The 24,256-nt window shown below is 36.2% G+C and overlaps 1 protein-coding gene across 8 annotated transcripts in view; it reads left to right on the top strand.

Annotated features, from left to right (window-relative positions):
* The window catches only part of KANSL1L (KAT8 regulatory NSL complex subunit 1-like), a 125,903-nt gene that overhangs the window by 33,632 nt on the left and 68,015 nt on the right, over positions 1-24,256 (top strand). For all 8 annotated transcript variants that reach the window (XM_010861098.1, XM_010861101.1, XM_010861095.1 and 5 more), the window contains one exon: positions 17,210-17,351. In XM_010861098.1, coding sequence (XP_010859400.1) covers positions 17,210-17,351 — 142 coding nt within the window. The remainder of the gene's footprint in view (positions 1-17,209; positions 17,352-24,256) is intronic.

The following is a 24,256-nucleotide window of genomic DNA, read 5'->3' as shown; positions in this document are numbered from 1 at the left end:
GACCTGGCGGTTTCTGCTTTGGGCAGTTATTAATTATTGATTTAATTTCTTTAGCAGATACAGTCCCATTCATATTGTTTATTTCTTCTTTTTTTGCAATTTGGCAGATTGTACTTTTCAAGGAATTGGCCCATTTTCTCTAGGTTATCAAATTAGTGGACTTAGATTTTGTGTTTTCAGTCTCATTTGATTTCTGCTCTGATTTTTATTATTCCTTGTACTTACTTTGGATTGCATTTGCTCTTCCTTTTCTAGTTTCCTAAAGTGGAGCTTAGACAGTTGATTTTTAGATCTCTCTTATTTTCCAATATGTGAATTTAATGCTGTATATTCTGTTTTTCTCTTATGCTATTCACTGTAAGCAATGTTTCCACTGTATCCCACAATTTTTTTGTTTTTCTTTAATTTTTATTTGGAGAAGGCAGTGGCACCCCACTCCAGTACTCTTGCCTGGAAAATCCCATGGACGGAGGAGCCTTATATTTTTAATTACAAAAGTGATAATATCCCACAAGTTTTGATGACTTGTATTTGCATTTTCAGTTTGTTCATAGCATTTTAAAATTTCTAATGAGGTTTCTTCTTTGTTCACATGTTAATTAGAAGTGTGTTGTTTAATCTCCAAGTATTTTGAGATTTTCCAGTTAACCTTTCTGTTAATGATTTCTCATTTAATTCCTTTGTGGCCTAAGAGCAGACATTATATAATTTCTGTTTTTTTTAAACTTGTTGAAGTGTGTTTTATGACCCAGAATGTGATCTCTTTTGGTGAATATTTAATGTTAGCTTGAGAAGAATGTGTAATCTGCTATTGTTGGGTGAAGTAGGATATAGATATCAATTATATCCAGCTATTAGTAATTACTGGTGCTGTTGAGTTCACCTCTGTCTTTACTGATTTTCTGCCTGTTGAATCAATGCATTTCTGATAGAGGGAATGTTAAAGTCTCTGATTATAGTAGTGGATTTATCTATTTCTTCTTGCAATCGTCCGTCAGTTTTGCCTCACAGAGTGATATGGGTTTGTTGTTCTTGTTGTTAGCATTGAATATGCATTGAAGATTGTTACCTTCTCAAGGTATTATTATTATCTAATACCCCTCTTTATTCATGATAACATTCTTGCTGTGAAGTTTGTCCTGTCTGAAATTAACATAGCTACTCCTACTTTCTCTTTTTAGTATATTTATTTATGACATTTACTTCTTTTGGCTGCACTGGGTCTTGTTGCTGCCCTTGGGCGTTCCCCTAGTGGCCGCGAGCGAGGTTCCTGTCTGTCTGTGGTGCGTGCGTTTCTCACTGTGGTGGCCTCTGTTGTTGTGGAGCGCAAGCTCAGTAGTTGTGGCCCACGGACTTGGTTGCCTGGCAGCATGTGAGATCTTCTCGAAACAGGGATCAAACCTTTGTCCCCTACATTGGCAGGCGGACTCCCAACCACTGAATCACCAAGGAAGTCCCTCTGACTTTCTTTTGTTTAGTGTTAGCATAGCCTAACTTTCTCTCTCTCTTCAGTTTAGTTTTTTGTTTTGTTTTGTTTTTAGTATAGCAGTTATTTATTAGTGAGATTAGTGGTTACAATTCTCCCTTGGACCTGTTGGCCTTACACACACACACACACACACAGACAAAAACCTTTTTTAAAACTTGAATTATAATTGATTTACAATGTTGTGTTACTTTCAAGTGTGCATATGTATGTCAAGTGTATATGTATATATAAAAAAGATTATTTTCCATTATAGGTTGTTATATAGGAATGTTATAGATTGTACCTTGAAAGGTACAGTCTACCAAATTGCAAACAAGAAGGAATAAGCAACCTTAATAGGACTGTTAATATATTGTTAACTTAAGATACCCAATATAGTTCCCTGTGCTATGCAGTAGGTCCTTGTTGTTTACCCATGCGGTAGCAGAGTCAGACACAACTGAGCAACTGACCTGAGTGTATATATGTTAATCCCAAACTCCCAGTTATCTCCCTGCCCCATTGCTGTTCCATTTGGTAACCATAACATTGTTTTCTGTATAAGTCCATTTCTGTTTTGTAAATAAGTTCATTTGTATTGTATTTTAAGGTTCCACATATAAGGGATATCCTATGATATTTGTCTTGCTTTGTCTGACTTCACTTAATATGATAATCTCTAGGTCCATCCTTGTTGCTGCAGATGGCAGTATTTTAATTCTTTTTATGATTGGGTAATATTCTGTTGTTTGTGTGCATGTATAGGTGTGTGTGTGTGTAGGGGGGTCTTATTTATTCATTAATCTGTTGATGTTACTTCCATATCTTGGCTATTTTAAATAGTGCTGCTATGAATACTGGGGTACATTCATCTTTTTGAATTAGTGTCTTCTCTGGATATATGCCCAGGAGTGGGATTGCAGGGTCATATGGTAGCTCTGTTTTTAGTTTTTAAGGATCTTACATACTGTCCTCCATAGTGACTGCCCCAATTTATATTCCCACCAACCATGCAGAAGACTTCCTGTTTCTCCACACCCTCTCCAGTGTTTATTATTCATAGACTTTTTAATGATGGCCATTCTGATTGGTGTGTGTGACACCTCATTGTAATTTTGATTTGCATTTCTTTAATTAGTGATATTAAGCATCAGTTCGTATGCCAGTTAGCAGGCACATTTGTATGTCTTCTTTGGGGCTTCCCTGGTAGCTCAGTGGTAAAGAATCTGCCTGCCAATGCAGGAAGTTTGATCCCTGGGTTGGGGTGATGCCCTGAAGAAGGAAATGACAACCCACTCCAGTATTCTTGCCTGGAAATCCAGTGGATGGAAGAGCCTGGTGGGCTACAGTTCATGGGGTCCCAAAAGAGTTGGACATGACATGACTTAGCAACTAAACAGTCTTTGGAGGAATGTCTATTTAGGTCTTATGCCTATTTTTTGATTTTTTTTTTTTTTTGGGACATTAAGCTGTATGAGCCATTTGTATAATTTGGAAAATTAACCCCTTGTTGGTAGCATCATTTGCAAACATTTTCTCTCAGTCCGTAGTTTGTCTTTTTGTGTTGTTTATGATTTCCTTTGCTGTGCAAAAGCTTTTAAGTTTAATTAAGTCCCATTTTTTTTTTCTATTTCCATAACTCTAGGAGACAGATTGAAAAAGATACTGTTGTGAATTGTCTCAAAGAGTGTTCTGCTTATATTTTCCTCTAAGAATTTTATAGTATCTAGTCTTACATTTAGGTCTTCAACCCATTTTGAGTTTATTTTTGTATATCATGTTAGAGAATTTTCTTATTTCATTCTTTTACTTGTGGTTGTCCAGTTTTCCCAGCACCATTTATTGAAGGGACTGTCTTTTCTCCATTGTGTATTTTTGCCTCCTTTGTATAGACTGACCATTAGTGCATGGGTTCACTTCTGGGTGTTCTATCCTAGTCCATTGATCTATGTGTCTGTTTTTGTGCCAGAATCACACTGTTTTGATTACTATAGCTTTGTGGTTTAGTCTGAAGTCAGGGAGCCTGATTCCTTCAGCTATATTCTTCTTAAAATCGCCTTGGTTATTTGGGGTCTTTGTGTTTCCATACAAACTTCAAAATGTTTTGTTCTAGTTCTGTGAAATATGCCATTGGTAATTTGCCAGGGATTGCACTGAATCTGTAGATTGCCTTGTGGTATGGCCAATTTTAACAATATTGATTCTTCCAATCCAAGAACATAGTGTATCTTTCCATCTGTTTGTGTCATCTTCAGTTTCTTTCACTCAGAGTCTTACAGTGTTCAGAGTATAGGTATTTTACTACTTTAGGTAGGTTTATTCATAAGTATTCTTTTTGATGCAATGGTAAATGGGCTTGTTTCCTTACTTTCTCTTTTAGAATATAGAAATGCAACAGATTACTGTGTATTAATTTTGTATCCTGCAACATTACCAGATTCATTGATGAGCTCTAGTAGTTTCCTGGTAGTGTCTTTGGAATTTTCTATATATAGCATCATGTCATCTGCAAACACTGAGAGTTTTACTTCTTGTTTTCCAGTTTGGATTCCTTTTATTACTTTTTCTTCTCTGATTATTGTGACCAGGACTTCCAAAATTATGTTAAAGTAGTGAGAGTTGGCATTCCTGTCTTATTCCTGATCTTAGAGGAAATGCTTTCAGCCTTTCATCATTGAGTATGACATTAGCTCTGGACTTATCATATAGGCCGTTATTATATTGAGGTCAGTTCCTTCTAAGCCTAATTACTGAAAAGTTTTTTATCATAAATGAATTTTGTTACAAACTTCCTTTGCATCTGTTGAAATGATCATATGATTTTTATTCTTCACTTTGTTCGTGCAGTTTTGAACTTTTGTGGATAGTGAAAAATCTTGCATCCCAGGGATAAATCCCACTTGATTATGGTGTATGATCCTTTTACTGTATTGTTGGATTTGGTTTGCTAGTATTTTTTTTTTTTTTTTTTGAGGATTTTTCATCTATTTTCTTCAGTGAAATTGGCCTATAATTTTCTCCTTTTGTGATATCTTTGTCCAGTTTTAGTATTAAGGCAATAGTGGCCTCAGAGAGTGAATTCAGAAAGTGTCCCTTCGTTTGTGATTTTTTTTTTTAATAGTTTGAAAATGTTTGGTAGAATTCACCTGTGAAGCCATCTTGTCCCAAACTTTTGCTTTTGGTAGTTTTAATTACTAATTCAACTTCATCACTGGTAATTGGTCTGTTCATATTTTGTTTTTTTCTGGTTCAGTGTTGGGAGATTGTACCTTTCTAAGAATGTATCCATTTCTTCTAGGTTGTACATTTTATTGGTATATAGTTGTTCATCATAGGCTCTTATGATCCATTCTGCTTCTATGGTATCAGTTATAACTGCTTTTTATTCGTGATTGTATTAATTTGGGCCTTCTCCCTTTTTTTTCTTGATGAGTCTGGGTAAAGGTTTATAAATTTTATCTTTTCAAAGAACCAGCTTGTAGTTTCATTGATCTTTTCTATTTTTTCTTTTAGCATCTACTTTATTTGTTTCTGCTCTGATTTTTATGATTTCTTTTCTTCTACTAACCTTGGGTTTTGCTTGGTATTCTTTCTCTGTTTGCTTTAAGTGTAACGTTAGGTTGCTTATTTGAGATTTTTCTTGTTTCCTGAGGTAAGATTGTATTGCTATAAACTACTCTCTTAGAACTGCTTTTGCTACATCCCGTGGTTCTAGATTGTCATATTTTCATTCGTCTCTAAGGATGTTTTAATTTTCCTCTCTGATTTCTTCAGTGACCCACTGATTGTTTAGTGTCATGTGGCTTAGCCTCTGTGTGTTTGTGGCATTTTTTTTTTCTTTCTTGTAATTGATTTCCAGCCTCATTGTGTTGTGGTCCAAAAACACATTTGCTGTGATTTCAGTTTTCTTAAATTTACCAAGACTTGCTTAGTGGTCCAGGATGTAATCTATCTTAGGGAATGTTCTGTGTGCACTTGAATGTGTATACTCCTGCTTTCAGATGGAATGCTCTATAAATAACAGTTAAGTCTGGGTCATTTAAGGACTGTTTGTCCTTGTTGATTTTCTGTGTGGATGATCTGTCCATTGATATAACTGGGTTGTTATTGTAACCCAGCTATTTTTGTTGTTGTTCAGTCACTCAGTTGTGTCTGACTCTTTGCAACCCCATGGGCTGCAGCATGCCAGGCTTCACTGTCTTTCACTTTCTCCCAGAGTTTGCTTAAACCCATGTCCATTGAGTCGATGATGCCATCCAACTATCCCGTCCTCTGTCACCCCCTCTCCTCCTGCCCTCAATCTTTCCAAACATCAGTGTCTTTTCCAATGAGTCGCCTCTTTGCATCAGGTGGCCAAAGTGTTGGAGCTTTAACAGTAGTCCTTCCAATGCATATTCAGGGTTGATTTCCTTAGGATTGACTTGTTTGATCTCCTTGCAATTCAAAGAACTCTCAAGAGTCTTCTCCAACACCACAGTTCAAAAACATCAATTCTTCGATGCTCAGCCTTCTTCGTGGTCCAACTCTTAACATCTGTACATGACTACTGAAAAATCTATAGCTTTGATTATTCACACTTTTGTTGGCATGATGTCTCTGCTTTCTAATATGCTGTCTAGGTTTGTCATAGCTTGTCTTCCAAGGAACAACCCTCTTTAATTTCATGGCTGCAGTTACCATCCACAGTGATTTTGGAGCCCAAGACAATAAATTCTGTCACTGTTTCCATTTTTTCCCCCGTCTATTTGCCTTTATGCAGTGTATACTTTGGTAACATTATACCATGTCCTGGCTTCCTATACAAAAGAATTGTGCATGCATATAAACGTGTGTGTACACATATGCAAACACACACACAGTGCTTGTTGAACTGATCACATGCATGACTTCAGACTATTCTTTAGCAAATATGTTTTTATTGGTTTAAAAATCATTAATCTCCTATGTATGAATTTGTATGTCCCTAATTGTTAATGTTTGACATTATGCAAGGATTTTTAAAGCACAGAGAAGACAATTTAACAGACTATTAACTTTAAAAATTCCTTTCATACAAGATTCTCATCCTGTGTCCTATTAGTACAAATTTGGACTTTCTGGGTAGAGCATGGTAACTTGTGGGGTCTTTTTACTAATAGAGTTGCCTCAAAAATGTAGTTTTTAATTTCGTTTGCCTCCAGTCAGCTGTATGTAAAAATATCAAAACCAAAAATCTCCCTTGCTCATAGTTGCTTAGCCTACAAACTAGTTAATTAGTTATTTTCCCCAGACCATCCACCGCTCCCTCATCTTAATGACTGCTACCTTGTGGCCACCTGAAACAGTACATTTGATTAGGGATTAATCTGACTTTTTGCTCCTAGGCTGGCTCCCATTATGTGGCTAGAACTCTTAAGAGAGATTATTGAAATGCATTTTTTTGTTGCTGTTATACATTTTTTGTTGTTGTTAGCAGCAGAGAAGCAACTGGATTTTCTACTCCTTCAAGGTGCCCTGTATTCTTGGATTATTCATTAAGTTAGAAGTAGTCAGAGAGAGCCTCCCTAAGCAGTTGTATTCTTTTTTTTTCTCTTGCAGCTGAACTAATTCTTGCCTAAATTGATTTGTTTATGAGGATTAAAACACCAAGGAACCATCACTACATTACATCATTATGACTTTTTCTAGCTGCTTTTACTGGAACTATTGTCTTGTTAGGCACTTGGGTCTCTCTTTAAATGATATTTTGCCAAGGTAGTGTATATGGTATAGTGAAGTAAAAAAGGATCGTCAACTTTTGTCTCTTTCCTATCTGCTTTCTGTCCCTACCTCTAAGTTAATACACATGCTTTGGGTTTATCTTATAATCACTCTTTTGGTCATAAGAATTTCTGTAGCATTTAGCATAAAGGCTAAGTTGTAAGAAAGAGACTTAAAACTGTAGTGGCTCAAACATAATTTAACTATTTCTTATAGAACAGTTGAAAGGTAGATAGATGATGGATAAACAGCTCTGCTTTCTTGAAATGTCCAAGAACACTCGAAAAAGAAACCTGTGAATCGATTTTAATGTTTTTTTTTGTTAAGATTCTGGTCTTAACCTGCAACTGTAGTTCTGTTTGTTTGTCTTAATACTTACTTATTTTTTACTTGGCTGCACTGGATCTTAGTTGTAGCATGTAGGATCTAGCTTCCTGACCAGGGGAGGAACCTGGGCCCCCTGCATCAGGAGCTTAGAGTCTTAGCCACTGGATCACCAGGGAAGTCCCTGCTTTTTATTTTTTTAAAGGCAATGAAATTCTGAGTATTTGAAACAAAATAGACATTTTAGAGAGATCACACACAAATGCATATTAAATAAAGTTCTTTGATTTCTAGCCGTAACGGAGTGCCGTTACTGGTACTATTTGTTCTCTTTGACTGTAAATATCTGGGAAATGAGACAGAAATATATGAAAGTCGTTATTTTCAGAAAATTGATATAAAGCAGCAAAGGTCAGAGTCAGTGATTCCTGAGAAAAGAGAAACAGATGAAGTGAGCCCTATAATTGCCCTTGTTTTCTGCCTAGAGGCATTTTTAAATATCTGGTGCAGGGAAAGGAAAGCCAAATAGAGCACAGTGGTCTTGCTTGACTGAAATAAACATTAGAGTTGGAGAGGCTGAGATAGCTGGAATCATTAGATCAGAATATTAAAGAAGATGGATTTAAGTACTCAAAGAGCATCATAAATCTTCATGTAGTCCTCTTGAGACCTTTGTTAAACACTAAGCTGTGCATATGTAGGTAAAACTCCATAAGGGCACCCATAAAGTTCTTAGGAAATTGTAATCTGAAAAATTTCCAGTGCTTATACAAGGTTGAGAGATGTTTGAGTTCTTTATAAGCAGAGTGGAGACACTTTGTTGAACATCTGGAGCGTTCAGTAGAGGCCCCAGATTGGTGATACCTCAAAGAGTAAGGCTGAGTTTGACCTAGTGACTAATGGCTACTCTATACTTGCTCTAACAAATTTTTGCAGAAAGCTGAAAACAATGAAGTTGAACAATAAATAATAATCCCTTGAAACAATATTTTCTCTTTAAAAGGAAGATCATAAAATCTATACATTCGACAATATTATATTCATACTGCTGCTAAGTCACTTCAGTCGTGTCCGACTCTGTGTGACCACATAGACGGCAGCCCACCAGGCTCCCCCATCCCTGGGATCTTCCAGGCAAGAACACTGGAGTGGGTTGCCATTTCTTTCTCCAATGCATGAAAGTGAAAAGTGAAAGTGAAGTCACTCAGTCGTGTCTGACTTTTCGCGACCCCATGGACTGCAGCCTACCAGGCTCCTCCGTCCAAGGGATTTTCCAGGCAAGAGTACTGGAGTGGGGTGCCATTGCCTTCTCCATAGTTTCCATAATAAATGTGTGTGTATTTGCTTCCATACATTCATACACAGACACACACACACACAATGAACTACTAGACGTGCAAAGAGGAAGAAAAATCTTCAATAGAAACAGACACAGAAATGACAGATATTAGTTGGCAAAGACTTTAAAATATCTAAAATATGGTTGCTGCTGCTGCTGCTAAGTCGCTTTAGTCGTGTCCCACTCTGTGCGACCCCATAGACGGCAGCCCATCAGGCTCCCCCATCCCTGGGATTCTCCAGGCAAGAACACTGGGGTGGGTTGCCATTTCCTTCTCCAATGCATGAAAGTGAAAAGGGAAACTGAAGTCGCTCAGTTGTGTCCAGCTCTTATTGACCCCATGGACTGGAGCCTAGCAGGCTCCTCCGTCCATGGGATTTTCCAGGCAAGAGTACTGCAGTGGGGTGCCATGCCTTCTCCAAGTGTGCTCCAAGACTTAAAAGGACGTAAAACTGCAGACCTAAGAATCTCAAGTTATAAATACGATTACAAACAAAACCACATTGTGGTGTATTACAGTCAAATCGCCAAGTGCTAGTGATGTAGAGAAAATCTTAAAAGCAGTAAGAGGAGGAAAAAAAACACATAAGGAAGCAAAGAAAAAAAAAATCATTGCCGACTTCTCATCAGAAGATAAGCAAGCTGGAAAGCAATGGAATGATATATTTAAAGGGCTGAAAGGAATAAAAAACTCAACCTAAAATTACTTTTAAAAACAAAGGCAAAATAACATTCCAAATAAGCAAAGTAAGAAAATTTCCTGTCAGTATACCTATATTATAAGAAATCTTAAAATGTTATTTAGGCTGAATGAATATGATACTGAGTGAAAACTCAGTCTACACAAAGGAAAGAAGTGATAGAAAATGGCAAATATATATGTCTAAAGTATATCGAAATTAAATTATACATTTCCAAATATTGCTTGGATCAAAGAAATCACAAGAGAATATCTAAAATGTTTTAAACAGAATGATAATGAAAATATAGTATGTCACATTTTGTAAGATACAGCTATTAGATTACTAAAGAAATGCAAGAATTTAAAGTTACAGATTCTTAGACAAGAATTTAAAGTTACAGATTCTTACATTAGAGAAGAAGGAAAGTGTAAAGTTTATGACATAAGCCTCCCTTTTGAGCAGACGCATTTGACAAAATTCAAACCTACTCATGATAAAAACTCACAGCAGACCCAGAATAGACAGAAACTTCTTCAGTCTGAAAAAGGACATTTATAAAACATCTGTAGCTAACATTACATTTAGTGATAAAAGACTGAATGCTTTCTCTATAAGATTAGGAAGAAGGTAAGAATGTCCACTTACACAGCTTATAATTAACATTATACAGGAGTTCATAACCAGTGCAGTAAGATAAAAATAATAAAAGGAATCCGATTAAAAATAAAACTATCTGCAGTTGACATAGTAATACATAGAAAATCCTAAGGACTTTATGAGGAAGGTACTAAAACTCCTCTAAGTGAATTTGACAGCATCAAAGGATATCGGGTCACCATATAAAAGTCAACTATATTTTTATATTCTGACATCAAACAATTTATGAATGCTACATACTGGCATCCATAAGCATGAACAATGGTGACTGCAGCCATGAAGTTAAAAGACGCTTGATCTTTGGAAGAAAAGCTATGACCAACCTAGACAGCATATTAAAAAGCAGAGACGTTACTTTGCCAACAAAGGTCCATCTAGTCAAGGCTATGGTTTTTTCCATTAGTCATGTTTGGATGTGAGAGTTGGACTATAAAGAAAGCTGAGCGCCGAAGAATTGATGCTTCTGAACTGTGGTGTTGGAGATGACTCTTGAGAGTCCTTTGGACTGCAAGGAGATCATACCAGTCAATCCTCAGGGAAATTAGTCCTGAATATTCATTGGAAGGACTGATGCTGAAGCTGAAACTCCAATAGTTTGGCCACCTAATGCAAAGAACTGACTCACTGGAAAAGAACCCGATTCTGGGAAAGATTGAAGGCAGGAGGAGAAGGCGATGACAGAGGATGAGATGGTTGGATGGCATCACCAACTCGATGGACATGAGTTTGAGCAAGCTCCAGGAGTTTGGTGATGGACAGGGAAGCCTGGTGTGCTACAGTCCATGGGGTTGCAAAGAGTCGAACACGACTGAGCAACTGAACTGATAAACATGAAATACATAGAGATAAAATTTCAAAACTGCATGCAACATAGCTGAGAGAAATGACCAGTATCTGAATAAACAGAAATAATACCTTATACATGATTAGAAGATTCAGTGTTGTTAAGATGTTAATTCTCTACCAATAGATCTATGGATGCAATGCAGTCCTATTCAAAATGCTGGTCATTTATTTAAAGAGACTGTCAAGCTGATTCTCAAGCTTAGAATTGTCAAAACAATATTGGGAAAGAGCAAAGTTGGAGAATTTACTGGATTTTAAGAATTACACTAAACTACAATGATAGTGTGATACTGGGTCATGGTGTTGACACAGGTAGGTAGGTAGGTAGGTAGATGATGGAAAGATATCCTTAGGGTTCTCTGTGTGTATGTAAGTATATATACAACATATAGTATTCATATGGGTAGTCTTTTATCTATTCCAGGATAGTTTTTTTTTTCTATTAAAGGATTATAGAATCTTTTCAACAAATGATTCAGGAACTAGATATCCTATGGAAAATAATGAATCTGGACCATACCTCATACAATACACAGAGCTTGACTTGAATTGGATTATAGATCTAGAAGTTAAAGCTGTAAGATATTTTAGAAACATGAGTAAATCGTTATGACTTTGTGTTAAGCAAATATTTCTTAGGACATAAAAAAGAACTTTCCATAAAGGAACATTTGAAAAATTAGGCTGCATCAAAATTGAAATCTTTTGCTGCTCAAAAGACACCTTTAGGAAAATGAAAGGCAAGCTACAGATTGGGAGCTGTAAGCATTTACAGTGTGTATGGCCTTATATACTTATATACAGTTTATAGTCTTATATGAGTAAGATAGCTAATTAAATATGAGCGAAAGAGCTAAAAAGACATTTCATTAAGGGAAGTCATATGAAAACATGTTCTACATCAGGGATTGGAAGACTATATAGCCCATGCACCTAATCTAGCCTATTGTCTATTTTTGGAGACGAAGTTTTATTGATACATGGTTACACCCTTTTGTTTATGGTAGCTTTCATGCTATGACAGCAGAGTTGAGCAGTTACTAAACAGACCATGTGGCCCATAAAACAAATATTTCATGTCTCCCTCTTTACAGAAAGGGTGCTATCCCTTCATCTAAAGGAATGAAATTCCAGGAAAGGCTAAGTTCTTCCTAGGTGTGCAGACAGCAGAGAAGTTTGGCCTAATTTTATGTATATTTTTTTCCCAGGATAAATCTTATTATTCTTGGAATTGTAATTATTTTACAGTTGGATCTTTTTTTTTTTTTAAATCATAGTTTACTCGTTTTTATTACTAAGCTAACAGACTCTATTAAAGGCAAGATTAATTTATGCAAGTTTTTCTTTAAGTCTTGGTAACTCAAAGTGTAATATGAGAAAGCTCTGTCTTATTCTGAGGAACAAACTGTATTTCAGGGTTAAAATAGTGATGTAAAAAGAGAAAAAAAATAACAGCAAAAGAGTGATATAGATTCCTGATGTTAAGCAGAAGTTAGTGCCAGTAGGTATTGTACTCAAAATGACTTGGGTTAATCAGCTTGTACTTACTTCCATCAGTAACTTAAATGGTGACTGCAAATGAGCAAAGATGAGGATTGAAGGCTTATACTGCCTTTCTGAGGACTGACTGCCCAGTCTCACTGCCCAGGTCCACTCATGGGTGTATTTGCCCTGATCGTCACTAGAAGTAGGAGCTCCTATTTCCAGTGAAGATGAAGGCATGTGGTGGTTTGTGATCAGTTCAACCTACTCCAGAGAGATGTAGGAAGTCAAATTCTTAGTGGTCTGACAGGCCAAGCTTAATGCTAACTGAGGAGTCTAGACACTGGGTATGCTTCACATTCTTTTAAATTTCTTGCTTCAGCTTTGTTCTTATTTGTTACACTGTAAGTTACATAAGCTATTGTATGTGTGCTCAGTCGAGTGCGAGTCTTTGTGACCCCATGGACTGTAGCCCACCAGGCTCTTCTGTCCAAGGAATTTTCCAGGCAAGAATACTGGAGTGGCTTGCCATTTCCTGTTCCAGTGGACCTTCCCAACTCAGGGATCGAACCTACGTCTCTTGCATTGCCAAGTGGATTCTTTACCACTCTGCCACCTGGGAAGCCCATATGAGCCATTACATCATTGATAATATAAATTGTTTACAAAAACATGTTTTGTCTTTGAGGTACAACAGGTGTTAATCTCCTTTGAATGAAATAGCCATATACTTATCTGTAACATATTTACAATATAATTATTTTTTAGACCTATTTTCAAGCAAGAATCCCTTGCTCAAAGAAAGAATCCCCTAGAAGAAGTGGGGTAGCCCTCATAGTCAACATAAAAGTCTGAAAAGCAGTAGTTGGGTGCCGTCTCAAAAATGACAGAATGATCTTGGTTCATTTCCAAGGCAAACCATTCAACATCACAGTAATCCAACACTATGCCCCAACCACTAATGCCAAAGAAGCTGAAGTAGAGTGGTTTTATGAAGACCTACAAGACCTCCTAGAACTAACTAACTCCAAAAAAAGATGTCCTTCTCATTGGAGGGGATTGGAATGCAAAAGTAGGAAGTCAAGTAGGCAAGTTTGGCCTTGTAGTCCAAAATGAAGCAGGGCAAAGTTTAACAGAATTTTGCCAAGAGAACACACTGGTCATAGCAGACACCCTCTTCCAACAACACAAGAGATGACTCTACTCATGGACATTATCAGATGGTCAATATCAAATCAGATTGATTATATTCTTTGCAGCTGAAGATGGAGGTCAGCAAAAATAAGACCTGGAGCTGACTGTGACTCAGATCATGAGTTCCTTATTGCAAAATTCAGGCTTTTTAAATTGAAAAAAAGTAGGGAAAGCCACTTGGCCATTCTGGTGTGACCTAAATCAAATCCCCTATGATTATCTAATGGAGGTGATGAATAGATTCAAGGGAAAGGATTTGGTAGACAAAGTGCCTGAAGAATTATGGATGGAGGTTTGCAACATTGTATAGGAAGCGGTGACCAAAACCATCCCAAAGAAAAAGAAATGCAAGAAGTCAAAGTGGTTGCCTGAGGAGGTTTTACAAATAGCTGAGAAAAGAAGAGAAATCAAAGGGAAAGATAAACCTAACTAAATGTAGAGTTCCAGAGAATAGCAGGGAGAGATAAGAAAGCATTCTTAGGTGAACAGTGCAAGACAGCAGAAAATGATAGAATAAAGACTAGAGATCTCGTCAAGAAAATTGGAGAGATCAAGGTAACATATCATGCGAGGATGGCCATGATAAAGGACAGAAATAGTATGGACCTAACAGAAGCAGAAGAGCTTCCCTGCTAGCTCAGGCAGTAAAGAATCTGCCTGCAGTGCAGGAGACCTGGGTTCGATCCCTGGGTCAGGAAGATCCTCTACAGAAGGTAATGGCAACCCACTTCAGTATTCTTGCCTGGAGAATCCCATGGACAGAGGAGCCTGGCAGGCTACAGTCCATGGGGTCACAAGGGTCGGATACAACTTAGCAACCAAACCACCACCACCATGGGCTAACATCAACTCTATAAATTTTTATTTGTCTCTATTTTTCCATGAGCTAATAATCCGTTTGATTACCGAGTTGTATTTTATAGGAAAATTTTCTGACTGGAGTAAAATTTAATGAAAGAATGCTTAAGATCGTCTTTGATTTCTCCATGCTTCATCATACTTCTTCAAGATCTATCCACTTTAAATCAATCTTGAATCCATCCTCTAGTCTTCATTTCTTCTTTATCTTTCACCTCATTTCCAGTCCAGGCCATTTTCATATTTTTGGTCAGAATAAGCCCTGGAGTAACAAATTAACCTTCTAATCTCAGTAATTTAGCACAGCAAAAGTTTACAGTGGCTTACATGAAGTCCAGTGTGGTGTGAGCTATGACCCTCTTCTACCTTGTAGCTGTAATATCTGCACTATATAGCTTTAGGTGAGCAGGTGGACTGGGAATAACTATATCAGTTTTTTTCACAGTCTGTTGGTCAGAACTAGTGACATGGCTCCAACCTAAGTGCAGTTAAGGCTGGGATATGTAGGACAGTACATGAAATATTTAGAGATCACATTATCTGTACCTCATTTAGATTATTATAAATGGTTTTATAAATGGTGTCCTAATTGGTTTCCTTATTTATTCTCATATCCCAGTACATTATCTACCTAGCAGCTTGAGTGCTCAGAAAAAAAATTGTATTACTATCTTGTGAATAACTTCCTTTTAGCATAAAATCCAGCACTTTACCCTCACTTGTGCGACTACTGCATGATACGGTCCTTGCCTTCTTCACTTCTTTCATGAACGGCAGTTAGTATTATTACACTATTCATAGATAATATTTATTTTGAAAAGGCATTTTTAGTTTGCCTATAGTTATGAAAATGTTATTTAAAAGTTTTGCAGAATCACAGTAGTAACTGTAAATGGATAATACCAAAAGAAGTCCTAATTTATATGTCAGTCTCTGCAGTCAGTCACATTGTATACATAATTAGAATCTGGGGAATAAAAAGCATTTTGAGAACACTGGTATAATAAAAATCTGTTATAATAAATAAATTCTATGTAGTAGAGTTATAATAATTCTGTTTCTCTGACAAGAAATGATCTCTTAAATGTTTTCCCTGGCTAAAGTTTATATGAAAGATATTTCTTTATGGTTATATGTATAAAAATTAATAAAGTTTAATCTTTAGAGATGTTTTAGGTTTATAGCAAAATTGAGTTGAAAATACAGAGTTCCCATATATCCCCTGTCCCTACACAGATATGGCTTCCCTTACTGTCAATGTACTGCATAAAGGTAGTGTTTGTATAACAATCTATGAACTTACATTAACACATCTTTATCACTTAAAGTCCATAGTTTACAATAGGGTTCACTTTCAGTGTCATGCCTTCAATGGGTTTTGACAATAAATGCAATTTTTAGACATGTTTTTCATGAAGTTTGTGATTTGCCATTAAGTAGTTATTGCCCTGGAGAAGGCAATGGCACCCCACTGCAGTATTCTTGCCTGGAAAATCCCATGGACAGAGGAGCTGGTGGGCTGCAGTCCATGGGGTCACACAGAGTCGGACACGACTGAGCGATTTCACTTTCAGGTTTCTCTTTCATGCACTGGAGAAGGAAATGGCAACCCACTCCAGTGTTCTTGCCTGGAGAATCCCAGGGATGGGGGAGCCTGGTGGGCTGCCGTCTGTGGGGTCGCACAGAGTCCAACACGACTGAGTGACTTAGCAGCAGCAGCAGCAGCAGCAGTTATTGCCCTTCAGTTGTAGTTTCAATTTCTTCTGTTATACTGTCTTCAGTTTCTTCCCTGGCAGGATGAAGCTCCTAATTGATTATCCAAAATACACACAAACCCTGTCTCTCCTCCCCGCTGTGAACTGATTGTTTTCTAGTTGGAATGGTTGAAATATTTTCATAAACTAATTAATATGTAATCTCAGAAACTGTGGATTAGAGCAGTGCTTTTGCCAAAAGATAAAGGAGATAAAATTCAAATCTCATTTTCAAATATTCATGAAAGAAAGACTTGATATAAATTTTTTGTCATTTCTGAACTGTGAATCCTAGGAATGAAGTTTTTAACCAACTATCTTAATTAACATCTCAAGATTTATATATTTGTGTGTAGCAGTGTTCCTGTTTTTGATAATTTTTGGCATTTAAAAATATTGATTCCTATTTTAGCAAATGAAAATTACATATAGTAAAATTGAGTACTGTGTGGTTTGTTACATGGATTTAGATCTAGTACAGTTCAAATGACTTGTCCTATACTTGATACCTGCTTACATATAAAAGGCTCATGTAACAGTTTTTGCATGGTGTTAGTACTGACATTTTTGTTTCTTTTCCTTTGCTGATCTACTTCTGTTTCAGCCCTTGACCATTAATAAAATATTAAATAACAAGGAGATTATCCTACCAGGTACACAGTATTGAATGAAAACAGGTGTTTGTGGGATAGAAAGATAAGGAAATAAAATATTTGAAAAACTGATGTACCATTCTTTAAAGTAATTAGATGCTTTGTAAAGAAATTTGGGATTGTATGACAAGAGTCAAGGAAGTTATTAAGCAATCTGTGTGAAAACCTAACTGTCTTTGTGCTTTAACTATCTGTGTTTGTCTTGTTCACAGTAACTGTAGTACTGAATGGAAGTGGCTTGTAGACAGAGCAAGAGTTGGCAGCCGATGGACATGGCTTCAAGCCCAGATTTCAGAGCTGGAATACAAAATCCAGCAACTAACAGATGTTCACAGGCAGATTCGTGCCTCCAAGGTATTGTGTGTTCTTCTGTTTTTAAAAAAAATACTGGTTTTAGTTTTTTCTCATCTCTCCACATAAAATAATTGTTACTAGGCTTTCTGAAAATGTAATGTTGTAAGATTTGATATATTCTATAAGTTGAAATTATTTTTAAAATTTATCACAATCATTTTATCATATCAAGCAGTTAAAGAATTTCTTTACTGGATTCCAGTTAATGCAAATGATACACATTTTTTATAAGCCTGACTTTGTTGGCATTTATTTTAACTTGTGTGAAATTCTGAGTGTATCTTATTGAAATCTCTTTAGAGTTTTTTGTTTCAAGAAAAATTGCAAACACATAAAAAAGTTCTAGAAAGCAATATAATGAATACCTGTGTGCTGCTGCTGCTGCTAAGTCACTTCGGGGTGTAGTTTTTAGAATAATAAAGCATTACTTTACAGTTGGACTATTTATATAGTCCTTCCTGATCCAATTCCCTTTCCCCATGCTACTGATTCCAACATATTCTTTAAAATTTGCATTTTATATTGGTGTGTAGTTGATTAACAATGTTGTGTAGTTTCAGCTGTACAACAAAGTGTATCAGTTATACATACATATATATCTGTTTTTTCAGATCCTTTTTCCTTATAGCTTATTACAAAATATTCCATATAGTTCCCTGTGCTATACGTATGTCCTTGTTGATTAACTATTTTATGTATAGTAGTGTGTATATGTTAATCCCAAACTGAATTATCCCTCCCCCTTTCCCCTTTGGTAGCCATAAGTTTATCTACGTCTGTGGGTCTATTTCTGTTTTGTATATGAATTTATTTGTATTATTTTAATGAATAACAATGAAATATCACACTTTGCAGCAACAAGGATAGACATAGAGATTATCATATGAAGTGAAGTAAGCCAGACAGAGAAAGACAAATACTTTATTATATCACTTGTATGTGGAATCTAAAAACAAAAAATTTCTACCTTTGTTTTTGTGAGAAACCATATTCTACATAGTGAAACTGGACATAATGGAGATAATATTGTAAGGTTGATGCTGGCTGGTCTGAAACAAAAAAAATCTGAGAAGGGAAGGAAATTGAGTCCTCAAACCATGTAGTTAGTCTAACCCCACCTAGGGTCTGCATGTCAATAACAATTATTAAGTTTTAAATTCTATCATGAGTTTATATTCTGGTAGGAGAGATACAGCACGTAAAATATAGTTGATTTTAATATAATACAATATGTGGAATGATATGTGGTTTTAATAAGATATAGGTGTGGCATAGAGAGAGTGCTTAACTCTGTCTTTAGGTGTTTGCAGATCAGAGAAAACATCAGTAAACAGGTGATGCTTTAGTATGACTTTGGAAGATAAATAGTAATTTGCTTAATGAACCTATGGAACTGAAAAAGGAATTCATTAAAGAACTGAAGGCATTAAAAAACTGAGAGTAGAACTGCCATATGACCCAGCAATCCCACTGCTGGGCATACACCCTGAGGAAACCAGAATTGAGAGAGACATGTACCCCAGTGTTCATCACAGCACTGTTTACAATAGCAAGGACATGGAAACAACCTAAATTAGTCCATCGGCAGATGAACGGATAAGAGGGTTGTGGTACATATACAATGGAATATTACTCAGCTATTAAAAAGAACACATTTGAATCAGGTCTAATGAGGTGGATGAAACTGGAGCCTATTATACAAAGTGAAGTAAGTCAGAAAGAAAAACACCAATACAGTATATTAACACATATATATGAAATTTAGAAAGATGGTAACAATGACCCTATATGCAAGACAGCAAAAGAGACACAGATATAAAGAACAGACTTTTGGACTCTGTGAGAGAAGGTGAGGGTAGGATGATTTGAGAGAATAGCATTGAAACATATATATTACCATATGTGAAATAGATGACCAGTCCAAGTTCGATGCATAAAGTAGGGCACTCAAAGCCAGTGCACTGGGACAACCCAGAAGGATGGGATGGGCAGGAAGGTGGGAGGGGTTCAGGACGGGGGGACACATGTACGCCCATGGCTGATTCATGTCAATGTATGGCAAAAATCACCACGGTATTGTAAAGTAATTAGATTCTAATTAAAATAAATAAATATAAAAAAAAAGAATTGAAGGCATATAACAACATGATCTGTTTTAGGAATGACAAATTAGTATTGTATTCAAAAAAAGAGGAAGTATGAGTTGTTCAGGGATGGGAGAAGAAGCTAGGCAAGTCATGAATATTGTTTAATACTTTGTAAAATTTGGTGGTGATGTTTGTAGGAAGGTGGACAGAAGCATAGACCTAAAGGCTTACCCATTCTGTCTGTTGAATTTGATGCAGCTGTGTTCAGGAATAATTTCTTGATGCAAGTCCTATTCGGTTTGTTTCTCATTTTTAACCATCTTCAGCTGGGCCTTAATTGTGGCTATCTCCCAATCCTCTCAAGATCACCAAAAAAGTTCTCTTCGTTGATCATTTTCTTTGAAAGATGTCACAAGTGTTTTTTATAGCCAGTAGAGTTCTAAGAACAAATCCAGTTTAAAGCAATTTGGAAATTTCCAAGAAAATTATTCCTGGTTGAATTGATAACTAAGTTTTATATCTGAATCTAGACAGTCTGGTTCATTTCGCTTTGACTTGAGAAAGGGTATTTTAATATTCTGTGTTCTAACTAAGCAATGCTTTATACTTGTTGTTGAAACACTTTTTGAATTTTGGTTATGTATTTATATAATATCTATTTGTAGTCAGTTATTTTAAGGTGATAAATCTTTCCAGCAATAATATGGCTTTTATATGGCTTTAAATTTTTTCTTGGTTTAAGCTAGGTGTATGTCTGGCCCTTTGTTCCCATAAGAGTCAGATTATTTTATGGAAAATGTCATTATAATTATGCTATCAAAATACATATTTCTTTACTTTGATAGTTTTGCCTTACCTTTCTTAGAAATTAATCAAGATATTTAATTGCTTATCTATGTGCAGGTTAGTTGATTTATTAACTATTATATTGAATAGGCAAAACAACTTTTTGCTCTTATATCTTCTTGAATTATTATAGTTCAGAAACTGAAAAGAATGGTTTAATGCATTGTAAGTGAGGCAGAACTTTTTATTTATTGTGTATTGAAAGGGGAAAAAACTCTTCTCAGAGATAAGGAGAAGGGAAAGAAATTGAGATGCTCTTTTATAAATAGCATTTTTAGTTTTTAAATTAATTTATTTTAATTGGAGGATAATTACTTTACAATATTGTGATGGTTTTTGCCATCTACATCAACATGAATTGGCCATGGGCATAGATATGTCCCCCATCCTGAACCCCCCTCCCACCTCCCTACCCACCCTGTCCCTCTGGGTTATCCCAGATCACTGGCTTTGGGTGCCCTGCTTCTTGCATGGAACTTGCGCTCCTCATCTACTCTACATATGGTAATGTACTTGTTTTAATGCTATTCTCTCAAATCATCCCACTCTTGCCTCCTCCCACGGAGTCCAAAAGTCTGTTGTTTACATCTGTGTCTCCTTTGCTGCCCTACATGTGGGATCGTCATTACCGTCTTTCTAAATTCCATATATATGTGTTAATATACAGTATTTGTCTTTCTGTTTCTGACTTACTTTACTCTTCATGATAGGCTCCAGTTTCATCCACCTCATTAGAAATGACTCAAATGTGTTCCTTTTTACAGCTGAGTAATATTCCATTGTGTGTGTGTGTACTACAACTCCCTTATTTATTCATCTGCAAGTGGATGTCTAGGTTGCTTCTATGTCCTACCTTATAAATAGCTTTTTAAAATAAGTGTTACTGTGTATCTCTGGTCAGGAAACACAGTGTTTTCATAGGGTAAAATAAGGGACAGATGACCTAGAATGTGTCATTGCCCATTCTTTGACACAGTCCAGATGGTGTAAATTTTGCTTCAATTTTTAGAAGAGTATTAGCAACATCCCTTCCTTGTTCTTGCAACAATTTTGTCAACACATGACAGCTTCCATATTTCTCGTATTCTCTGCTCCAGCTTTTACTTAGACAGTAGCTTCTTTTCACTTTAATTTTTTTTTAATAATTTTTCTTAGTTGGAGAAACTGGCTAAATTATATTAAATAGCTTCTCTTTTAGATTTCTTCTGTTATCCTATAATAGGGTCTTCCACATCTTAAATTGTGTATTTTACTTTAAAATTTTTCATTTAAGTTTTTTGCTTGAAATTAGTTTTGATGACTTTATATAAAATGTCACTGATGAAACCATGCATCTCAGATGGAACTTGAACCCACAGGCCAAGATGAAAATCCAGCCAGAACCCATACTGGGAATTGACCCCACGGTCTTTTAATTGAGATCACACCTGATCTCAGGACTTAATGAGACTCAGGTTCTTGATGTCTCATTGCAGAAAGAATTTAGAGAGAGACAAAGTGATAGGTAAGAAGTGGATTTATTTAGAGAGAAACACCCTCTACAGACAGAGTGTGGGCCGTCTCAGAAGATGAGAGGCCCTGAAATATGATGTGGTTAGTTTTTATGGGCTGGGTAATTTCATAGGCTAGGATGTGGGAAGATTAGTCCAACTATTTAGGGAAAAGGGATGGAGATTTCTAGGAATTGCACGATGCCCACTTTCTGACCTTTTATGGTTCACCTTAGAACTGTCATGGCACTGGTAGGTGTGTCATTTAGCATGCTACTGTATTGCCATGAGCGTGTAAGAGGCCCAAGCTCCACTGGAAGTCAAATATTCCACCATCTTTGGCCTGGTTGCTGCTGCTGCTGCTAAGTCGCTTCAGTCGTGTCCAACTCTGTGTGACCCCATAGACGGCAGCCCACCAGGCTCTCACGTCCCTGGGATTCTCCAGGCAAGAACACTGGAGTGGGTTGCCATTTCCTTCTCCAGTGCATGAAAGTGAAAAAATAAAGTGAAGTCGCTCAGTCGTGTCCGACTCTTCGTGACCCCATGGACTGCAGCCCACCAGGCTCCTCCGTCCATGGGATTTTCCAGGCTAGAGTACTGGAGTGGGTTGGCCTGGTTGGTTCTAACCAATTTTTGTCTTGTCCTATGGGTGTATCGTTCTTTGAAAGGCGGTGCACTGCCCCCTTCCCTCCTGTTACACTGAGGCAATTGTTTATATTTTCATATTATTTCATCTCTAATGAGGAATCTGGGAGTGGAAGTGGGGATCTCTCTAGTGTTATTATCAGGAGTGGTTGTCATCTCTGAGCAACTGATTTGCTTTCATCTTATGCTAGAGTTTTCACTTGTCTCAGTTAACCCAATTTATCCTTCTAAAAAACTTTTGTGTTTTTTATTCACCTTATTTCATCTATCATTAGACTGTTTTCCTGATTTTTAAAAAAAAATTCAGATTAATTGAGTTATGATCAGCAAACATTGTAAAATAACCATCATGGTGACCCAACACATATATCTTTTCCTGATTTTTAAGAACAGAAACTTATTTCTGCAATACCTCCAGCGGATTTAATCTTCTTTACTTTCTTCTCTGTTCTTGGTTATGGCAGAGAAAAATTGTGGGCCATTCTTATGTTATGAGAGTTTTGTCAGGGCAACAGTTTAAGAGAACAAAATGGATTATGAAGTTGGCATTGAGTGATTCCCTTGCTGAATTTTTTAAATGTTTTTCTTAATTCAATCAATGATAGCAGGCCTTCTACTTAAAAAAAGGTAGTATTTTAAAGGTTTGGAAATTGGACTTTTGAAATTCAGAATCAATTTTCCCCTAGAAACAATATTGTAAGTAGGGATAATAAAATCATGGTAATTCACAGCAGCCTGGCCCATAATATAAACTGTAATAAAAACAAATGAAATTATAAATAATATAGTGAAAACTTATACTTCTTTTGTATACAAGTACTTGTGAAAAACCTGCTAGAGACTTGTACAAATTTTGGGTAGATATTTCAGATACTTTCAAGCACTTTTGAGGTTGATGATACTATGTCTGTCAAATCTAATTTTTAAAATATCAAGTAAAACAGAAGCTACTTTTAAATACATTTCTTGAGATTTCTAGAGAGCCATATTTGTACGTTCTATAAAAATAGTCATTGAAGTAGGATCAACAGTTGGACTCCCTTATCTTTATAAAAGTTACTAGTGCTGTTAAAAGTATAGTTTAAGAAATGTTACTTTTACTAAGCATCATTTGTAATATATTACTATAAAATACTAAAGTGGATACTTAATACAGTATCTGAATATGTTAATTCTAAAGTGGTATATTCTCTCAACTATAGTGTAAACTAAAATTATTGATATATAACATATAATCTATAGGTAGTTTCCACCCTATGTATAGCACTTATACATGATATAAGCTAGCCATGGCAATTTAATTTATCCCATCTTGAAATACTATACACTTGTATAATTGTTTTAGTCTGTTTTTGATTTCAATAATATATTTTAGCCACATTAGGCATTTAATACCTTTGCAGCTAGCCAATAGGAACTTACTGACATTTTGCCAGAAAAATAGTAATATACACATATGCACACAATATACACACACACACTTAAATGTTTCATAATAATATGTATTATTTGCAGGGGCAAGTGTAATAAAAGGGATAGGAAGGGAAGAAATACTATGGTGAGAACTATGAAACCATTCAAATGACACTTGTGCACTCCTTTTTCCCCTTTCTCTCATTTCTTTGTTACTTCTAAGGGACCTAAGGATAAGGACAGTTGGAGTGAAGATGATAGGAAATGGGGGAGAAAATTCAGCAAGCCAGTTGAGTAGTATGTGTGTGTATGAATGGTAGGCAGGGAGAACAGAGGCAGCTAGATCCCTACTCATTTCTCCAGTTACTTACATTTCAGAAAATACCCCTTAAAGTTGAAAACTTGTGTCTATATTATTAATCCA

The sequence above is a fragment of the Bison bison genome, unplaced genomic scaffold (assembly GCF_000754665.1).
Source record: "Bison bison bison isolate TAMUID 2011002044 unplaced genomic scaffold, Bison_UMD1.0 scf7180017864471, whole genome shotgun sequence".
In the NCBI taxonomy this organism is placed as follows: domain Eukaryota; kingdom Metazoa; phylum Chordata; class Mammalia; order Artiodactyla; family Bovidae; genus Bison; species Bison bison.
This window is presented reverse-complemented; position numbering and strand designations above follow the sequence as displayed.